We start from the raw sequence: 9,261 nt of genomic DNA on the forward strand, positions 1-9,261 counted from the left end.
AGAACAGGCCCTTCGGCCCTCGATGTTGTGCCGAGCAATGATCACCCTACTTAAACCCACGTATCCACCCTATACCCGTAACCCAACAATCCCCCATTAACCTTACACTACGGGCAATTTAGCATGGCCAATCCACCTAACCCGCACATCTTTGGACTGTGGGAGGAAACCGGAGCACCCGGAGGAAACCCACGCACACACAGGGAGGACGTGCAGACTCCACACAGACAGTGACCCAGCCGGGAATCGAACCTGGGACCCTGGAGCTGTGAAGCATTGATGCTAACCACCATGCTACCGTGCTGTACTGTTCTATGTTCTATGTTCTAATGTCTGTGCTTCTGGGTGACTGTGTGCAAATGCTTACCTGTGAAGTTCTAAAAGGGGTTTCCCAGCACATCCTTGGGATACCCCTCCTACCCACCCCCCTGCAATTTGACATGAGAGAGCCTGCACGTTAAGGCCCAATATTCTTTGGTAGATGCAGACTGAACGATAGGCTTTGCATTCACTGATATTGAGTTAGGTGCATCAATTAGGTGCATCAACCTAGCCAGAATGGGGCTGTGTTGGTTGCCTACTACCTTTCTCCTGATCCTCAAATGGTGTGCAAGGTTTTGCAGGATGCAGAGGATTTCCACAAATCTTTACAGTCACTCTGCCAAGTATCACAAGCTTCCTCCAGAATGGTCCATGTAGCAGAAGTACTATTTAAGCACCCCAGTAGTCTGCTCCAGCAACCTGACTATTGTTCTACGTATGCTGCCCTTGTGTGCTTGGGTTGTGAACCGGGGTCATTAACCACCTCATTGGTTGGTTGTAGTGATCCAAATGCACATGGCACAGTGGACCGCTGCAGAGTGATGGGTTATGACTGCTGTCATGGCTGCAAAATACATGAACTGGGCATTGACTAGCATGGCATTGTGTGTATGAGTGGGCACCAGTTGTATGTTGACGGAATGGAATCTTTTTGGCTGCGGTACATTTCAAAGTTGACACGCACTACCCGTAAAGTCAATAGTATTATGGGAAGCCTGCAACCCTGAGGAAACAGTGTGCTCACTCCATCTGCTTTTCTAATGCCATGAGAGAATGATATGTATTTACAGGAATGGATCTCCTTAATGCATCAGTATATGACCAGCTGGGAGATGTTGCAAGCATCACCTGCACCAGCCTGGAGGGAGCACAGTGTACAGAGGTTCATGGGTACAGTTACCTTCACAGCTACTGGCAATGCTGTGCTCACTCTGCTCTGAGGGCTGGAACATTGAAATGAGAGAGTGTGAATGGCACACCAGTGTCCCGATTCATGGCTTGTTAAGCTTCTTGAGAAATTTGATAACAAGTTGGGAGGACCAGAAGGAAATTTTCAATTTGACATCACCAAGCTAAAACATTCTACTGCATGTTTGTTCAATGCAGGCAGAAATTAAGGTTTTCTTTTCATCGGAGAAAAATTTGGGGAACTAGCTTCAAATTGGGTGCAGTACTTATTGATTGGCCATATCATTACTTTATTGCACAGTGAGGCTGGCTCTCTGAGCTCTTATTCAAGGCCTCCTTATCCCAGCAGCTTGCGCTGCTCTGTGTCTCCTTTGCTCGTGCAACCTGCCATTCTGTAGTTGAAGTGTGACGTATGCTACTGCACTTATGTTTGATGTGGAGATGCCGGCGTTGGACTGGGGTGAGCACAGTAAGAAGTCTTACAACACCAGGTTAAAGTCCAACAGGTTTGTTTCAAACACGAGCTTTCGGAGCACGGCTCCTTCTTCAGGTGAATGGAAAGGCTTGTTCCAGAAATGTTTATATAGACACAGTCAGAGATGCCCCGGAATGCGAGCACCTGCAGGCAATCAAATCATCAAAGATGCAGAGAGAGAGGTAACTCCAGGTTAAAGAGGTGTGAATTGTCCCAAGCCAGTTCAGTCGGTAGGCCTCTGCAAGTCCAGGCTTGTTGGTGGGGGCCGAATGTAATGCGACATGAATCCCAGATCCCGGTTGAGTCCGCATTCATGCGTGCGGAACTTAGCTATAAGTTTTTGCTCAGCAATTTTGCGTTGTCGCGTCTCCTGAAGGCCTCCTTGTAGAATGCTGACCCGGAGATCAGAGGCTGAATGTCCTTGACTGCTGAAGTGTTCCCCAACTGGAAGGGAACAGTCCTGCCTGTTGATAGTCGCACGATGCCCGTTTATTCGTTGTCGCAGTGTCTGCATGGTCTCGCCAATGTACCACGCTTCGGGACATCCTTTCCTGCAGCGTATGAGGTAGACTACATTGGTCGAGTCGCACGAGTATGCGCCGCGTACCTGGTGGGTGGTGTTTCCACGTGTAATGGTGGTGTCCATGTCGATGATCTGGCATGTCTTGCAGAGATTACCCTGGCAGGGTTTTGTGGTGTTGTGGTTGCTGTTCTGAAGGCTGGGTAATTTGCTGCAAACAATGGTTTGTTTGAGGTTGCGCGGTTGTTTGAAGGCCAGTAGTGGGGGTGTGGGGATGACCTTGGCAAGATGTCCATCCTCGCTGATGATGTGTTGGAGGCTGCGAAGAAGATGTCGTAGTTTCTCCGCCCCAGGAAAGTACTGGACGACGAAGGGTACTCTGTCAGTGGTGTCCCGTGTTTGTCTTCTGAGGAGGTCGGTGCGGTTTTTTGCTGTGGCGCGGTGGAACTGTCGATCAATGAGTCGAGCGCCATATCCCGTTCGTACGAGGGCATCTTTCAGCATCTGTAGGTGTCTGTTGCGCTCCTCCTTGTCTGAGCAGATCCTGTGTATACGGAGGGCTTGTCCATAGGGGATGGCTTCTTTAATGTGTTTCGGGTGAAAGCTGGAGAAGTGGAGCATCGTGAGATTATCTGTGGGCTTGCGGTAAAGCGAGGTGCTGAGGTGACCGTCCTTGATGGAGACGAGTGTGTCCAAGAATGGAACTGAATTTGGAGAATAGTCCATGGTGAGTTTGATGGTGGGATGGAACTTATTGATGTCATCGTGTAGTCGTTTCAGTGATGTCTCGCCGTGGGTCCAAAGGAAAAAAATGTCATCGATGTATCTGGTGTATAGCATCGGTTGAAAGTCCTGTGTGGTGAGGAAGTCCTGTTCAAACTTGTGCATGAAGATGTTGGCATATTGAGGTGCAGATTTGGTCCCCATGGCTGTTCCGTGCGTCTGGATGAAGAATTTGTTGTCGAAGGTGAAGACGTTGTGGTCTAGAATGAAACGGATGAGTTGCAGAATTGCGTCTGGAGATTGGCAGTTGTCGGTGTTGAGGACTGAGGCTGTTGCAGCAATGCCGTCGTCATGGGGGATGCTGGTGTAGAGTGCCGAGACATCCATTGTGACGAGGAATGTTCCTGGTTCAACTGGTCCATGGGTGCTGAGTTTCTGTAGGAAGTCCGTCGTGCCGCGACAGAAGCTGGGTGTACCTTGTACGATGGGTTTCAAGATGCCCTCGATGTGGCCAGAGAGGTTCTCACACAGGGTCCCATTGCCTGAAACGATAGGACGGCCTGGTGTGTTGGCCTTGTGTATTTTCGGGAGGCAGTAGAGATCTCCAATGCGGGGATTACGTGGGATGAGAGCACGTAGGGTGTTCTGAAGGTCTGGATCTAAGGTCTTGATCAGTCTGCTGAGTTGGCGGATGTGTTCCTTGGTTGGATCTGCGGGTAACTGCCTGTAGTGTTCCTGGTTGTCGAGTTGTCGGTATACTTCTTTGCAGTAGTCTGTTCTGTTCAGTATGACGGTGGCCCCTCCTTTGTCTGCTGGTTTGATGACGATGTTGCGGTTGGTCTTGAGAGTGCGGATGGCGTTGCGTTGTGCTTGGGTGACGTTTGAGGCTGCCTTGTGATTGCTTGGGACAATTCACACCTCTTTAACCTGGAGTTACCTCTCTCTCTGCATCTTTGATGATTTGATTGCCTGCAGGTGCTCGCATTCCGGGGCATCTCTGACTGTGTCTATATAAACATTTCTGGAACAAGCCTTTCCATTCACCTGAAGAAGGAGCCGTGCTCCGAAAGCTCGTGTTTGAAACAAACCTGTTGGACTTTAACCTGGTGTTGTAAGACTTCTTACTGTGCACTTATGTTTGACACCAAGTGGTTTCTGCACGGTCATTAAAGTCAGCACCAGTCCATTGGTATGTGCCACGCCATTTCTTGTACACTTCTTGAATGGTCAAACGTTACGAGCACTGTAACAATTGCAGTAACAGCCCATATAAATCAATCAACAACTGTCCTTAATGCAGTTTATGATCCCTATAAATAGCAATGATGGGGCAGATAGGGGGAGGCAGGTGTTCTCCTTGCTGACAAATGCATGTTCAGTTGTGCATTTTTAAGAGAAGGGATTAGCGATGCTCAACAAGTTGCTGCATAAAATAATTTATCCTCATCTTCCCTCTAGTTCTTCTGCGAATTTGCCAATGTGCAGAATGTGGGAACCAAGCTGTCATAAGTAAAAATTAAAGTCGCCATAGTCCCAGATGCCCATAGGCGTCTTTGAGGAGGAAAGCTGACTGGTGGTGATTTAACCTGAGGGTCACCACACCTCAGGCGAGGGGTAAGGTTGATAAGGCAGGGTCTTCATGAATAACCTCATAAGTACCTGTCATTGGTTGGCAAACAAAATAAATTCTCTGCTTCACCTTCACAGTTATAGCAGGTATCAAAGAGACCGCAGAGAAATTTTACCTGATTGTGAAAGAAGGGAAGAACTACAATGCTGCTCTTGTGCACTGCAAAGATAGAGGAGGGTCACTGGCAATGCCGAAGGATGAAGAAACAAACACACTGATTGCGGCCTATGTGAACAAGACTGGTTTGTCTCGAGTGTTCATCGGGGTGAATGACTTAGAAAAAGAAAGACAATTCACGTACACTGACTCAACCCCTCTGCAGAATTACAGTCATTGGAGACCAGGAGAACCCAACAATGCATTTGGTGGTGAGGATTGTGTAGAAATGGTAAGTGACGGAGGTTGGAATGACGTGGAATGCCACCTCACCATGTACTTTGTCTGTGAATTTCTAAAAAAACTTTCATGATCTGAAACAAATCTCATGTTTTACCAAAGGTAACACTCACTCGTAGCTTATAATTTTAAAAAAAACTACTGTTTATAACTTTGGTTGTAACATACACTTAATTAGACCAACCAATTATATACGAATACATCAAACTATATACCAAGATATTCAATTTAAAAGGAGGATGTTAGGGCAAAACATCGATCAAGGATTTACATTTGCAATTTGGAATTTGGCTGTATTGAACAATAATTCTTATTTATTTTTTGGTATGTTCTGCATTTTAATAAAGGATAATCCTAATATTTCTTCTGTGGTGATCCATGTGATTTCATCTTGTACATTATTTCTCAGAATAGCTCCAGGGCTTTTGGTACGACTGTCTCTTTTGTGATCTAACAGCAGATCCCCTAATGAAACTGTGTCCCTTACAGTCCATACCTTCCTTATCCTATGTGTGCAAGGGGCGAAGAATTTCCCCATTCCTTACAGTCCTTAATGCAGACATCACAACACTACCAAATTCTCACTAGCATGACAGATATTATCACACATCTAGGACTTTAAAGACTATTCTCTCTCTCTGGCGGTGATTTTAAACTCCACTCCACCAGGTGGGAATAGTGGGTGGAAGGGCTTAAAATTAGGCAAGTTGGCTGCCCGGCTTAGCACAGTGGTTTAGCACAGTGGGCTAAACAGTTGCCTTGAAATGCAGAACGAGGCCAGCAGCACAGGTTCAATTCCCGCACCAGCCTCCCCGAACAGACACCGGAATGTTCCTTTCACAGTAACTTCACTGAAGCCTACTTGTGACAATAAGTAATTATTATTATTATTACTTTTATTATCGGCCAAAGGTTGTTCCGGCAGCATTTTCTCTTTGGTGACTTCCAAATCCTCATCAGCCACCAAAATCTCCACGGAGACATCACAGGAAAGTTCACTGGTCAACTGGGCAGGCAGAAGCACCAACCATTGGCTAACCTGATAATGTGAGGAGAATCCATCCTGGCATATTGGGGGAAACAAAGTTGTCTTCAACTTGAGAATCAATCTCAAAGGATAGCAGAGCTGTCCTTATATGGTCAGCTGGGTTACATTTATCTCAGTCCGCTGGCGGCTTTTTTCACTGTTTGGCAGAATTCTGATCTTTGAATCACAAAGTTTTGCCTTTTTTATTTTTCTTCCAATGTAGCCAAACCTGTGAGGAGAGTTTCAGAAAGTCCAGAAAATATCCACCATTAACAATAACCCATGAGTGGGAGCAGCTGCCAAGCTGCTTATGGCTCGGTTGGTGGAGCAGATGAAGGGGGACTTTTGAAGGTGGGATATGCTCCCGTTGTCACTGGCAGGGAGGCTGCAGACGGTGAAGATGTCGATTCTCCTGAGGTTCCGGTTCATTTTTCAGAGCCTTCCTATTTTTATCCCCAGGTTTTCTTGAAGAGGGTGAATGCGGTGATTTCTGGGTTTGTGTGGGCAGGCAAGCCTAGCGGGTGAAGAAGGTGCCGCTGGAGTAGGTCGAGAGGTGGGGCTGGCCCTACCGAACTTTATAAATTATTACTTGGCGGCGACCATGGCAATGGTCAGGAAGTGGGTAGTGGGGGAAGGATCGGTGTGGGAGCGGGTGGAAGTGGCTTGATGTATGGGTACAAGATTAGGGGCACTGTTAACGGTGCCTCTGCCATTCTCACCAGCTTGGTACGCCTCAAGCCCGGTAGTAGTGACTGCCCTGAGGGTGTGGGAACAGTGGTGGAAGCATACGGGGGTGGAGGGAGCGCCGGTGTGGGCACCAATTTGTGGCAATCACCGATTTGCGCCAGATGGCTAGATGGGGGATTCTGGGGGTGGCAGCAGGCTGGGATCGAGCAGTTCGGGGATTTGTTTATAGATAGGGGATTTCCGTGTTTGGAAGAATTGGAGGAGGAGTTTGAGCTGCCCGGTGGGAATGGGTTCTGCCAGCTACAGGTGAGAGACTTTTGCGGAGACAGGTTTTGACCTTTCCGCACCTGCCGCCCCATGGGGTACAGGACAAGGTAGTGTCGAAAACGGGAGTGGAGAAGGGAAGGTATCGGAAATTTATAAAGAGTTCAGGGATTCGGATGGTGCCCTAATAGGGGAAGTGAAGCCAAGTGAAGTGGGACAAAGAACTGGGCAAGGAGTTGGTGGTCGTGTTATGGGAGGATGCCCTGAGGCGAGTCAACGAGTCCTCGTTGTGTGCCCCGCTTAGCCTGATACAATTTAAGGTGGTCCACAGGGCGCAGATGATTGTAGCCAGATGAGCAGGTACTTTGCAGGGGTGGAGGATAGTTGTGGGCATGTCCGAAGCTTGGAGGATTCTGGCAGGGATTTACCAATGTCATGTCAAAGGTACTGAAGGTATGGATGGTTTCGAGTCCAGAGGTGGCGATTTTTGGTGTGTCGGAAGACCCGGGAGTCCAGAGGGCAACAGAGGCCAATGTTTTGGCCTTTGCCTCCCTGATAGCCGGGTGATGGATCTTGTTGGTGTGGAGGGACTTGGATCCCCATAAATCGGGGGTATGAGTTAGTGCCATCGCTGGGTTTCTCTGGCTCAAGAAGGTCAGGTCTGCCCTGAAAGAATCGATGTGAGGATTTGCCCGGAGGTGGCAGCCGTTTATCGACTTCTTTGGGAAAAATTCCCAGACCTGCCCACTGCCATTCAGCCCAGACCTGCCCACTGCCACTCAGCCCAGACCTGCCCACTGCCACTCAGCCCAGACCTGCCCACTGCCACTCAGCTCAGACCTGCCCACTGCCATTCAGCCCAGACCTGCCCACTGCCACTCAGCTCAGACCTGCCCACTGCCACTCAGCTCTACACCTAGAACTGACTGCTCCCTCACAGCCGTACACCAGGACATGCCCGCTCCGAGACATCCTTTACCCTAGCACCAGGGATGCAACATACCATCCTAAAGTCTTGTTTGCAGCCACAGAAACGCCTTCTATTCCCCTTACAATTGAATCCCCTATAACTATTGTACTGGCACACATATTACTCCTCCCCTCTGCAGCAGAACCAACCGTGGTGCCACGAGTTTGGCTGTTGTTGTTTTCCCCTGAGAGGCAATTCTGCTCAACAGTATCCAAAGCGGTATATCTGTTCTGCAGGAGAATGGCCACAGGAGATTCCTGCATTACGTGCCTAGTTCTCTCGCTCTCTCTAGTGGTCATCCATTCCCTTCCTGCCTGCGGAGTCTGAGCCTGTGGTATGACCACCTTTCTATACATGCTATCCATGATGATCTCAGGCCCGCGGATGCTCCATAATGTCTGAAGCTACCGCTCCAGCTCTGAAACTCGATCTTCCAGGAGCTGTAGCTGGAAACACTTCTTGGGGGGGGGTTTCCTTATCGTGTCGAAGGGGGGAGGATCATACCATAGCCGAGATACCCAGTGAATGGGTGTCGTGACCATTGTTCTACTCCTTGTTCGTGGGGTTTCCTTGGTGGAGGATGGTGTAAACCTTCTCGTGTTGACGAGGTTGGAGTGGTCCTCTAACATGGTTAGAGAGCAGCGAGAATGCTTGTGTAGCGAGGCTTGGCATTTTGTGGGTATCATTGGTTTACTGGTTCCTATGTACAAGAGTGTACAATGCCAAACTGTGTCTATTGAGGATGGTATTCTATTGCTTCCCTATGCTTGGGATGTTCCTTCTTTACCTGGATATCTTGGGATGCTGGTATTTCATCCTGAGATCCTCTGCTCTTGGGAGATTCTTCTTATCCTGTCATTGTCAGTGTGATGGGAGAAGCCAACCACAATGAGTACAATCTGAACCAACTAAAGAGAAAAGGTGAGACTTCAATAAAATGAGCGAAGAGAGAGGTGAGGTTTCAGTAAAGAGCGCAGAGAGAGAGGGGAGACTTAATTAAAGAGTACAGAGAGAGAGGCAAGACTTCAGTAAAGAGCAGTGAGAGAGAGGTGAAACTTCAGTAAAATGTGTGGAGAGAGAGGCGAGACTTCATTAAAGAGCACGTAGAGAGTCTCCAGGGAGCAGTCTCGGAGGGCGGAGTGGTGAGTACAAACTAACTTACCTCGGGTGAGTATTGGAGATTCCACTGAAGCTGAAAAAAACTGAAAAGGTGATATCTCAGTAAAGCTGTACCTAATTGGCTGGTAGTGAAACTGCATTATATCACAAAGATGATTGATGCAGGTAGGGCAGTGGATGTTGTCTATATGGACTACAGGTCCCTCATGGCAGACTGGTA

The 9,261-nt window shown here is 48.3% G+C and overlaps 1 protein-coding gene across 2 annotated transcripts in view; it reads left to right on the forward strand.

Annotated features, from left to right (window-relative positions):
* The window catches only part of LOC119972680 (collectin-10-like), an 86,179-nt gene extending 80,842 nt beyond the window's left edge, over positions 1-5,337 (forward strand). For both annotated transcript variants that reach the window (XM_038809784.1, XM_038809785.1), the window contains exon 7: positions 4,656-5,337. In XM_038809784.1, the coding sequence (XP_038665712.1) occupies positions 4,656-5,047 (392 nt within the window). In that variant the 3' untranslated portion in view covers positions 5,048-5,337. The remainder of the gene's footprint in view (positions 1-4,655) is intronic.
* Positions 5,338-9,261: the final 3,924 nt, after the last annotated feature.

This window comes from Scyliorhinus canicula, chromosome 10 (genome assembly GCF_902713615.1).
Source record: "Scyliorhinus canicula chromosome 10, sScyCan1.1, whole genome shotgun sequence".
Taxonomy (NCBI): domain Eukaryota; kingdom Metazoa; phylum Chordata; class Chondrichthyes; order Carcharhiniformes; family Scyliorhinidae; genus Scyliorhinus; species Scyliorhinus canicula.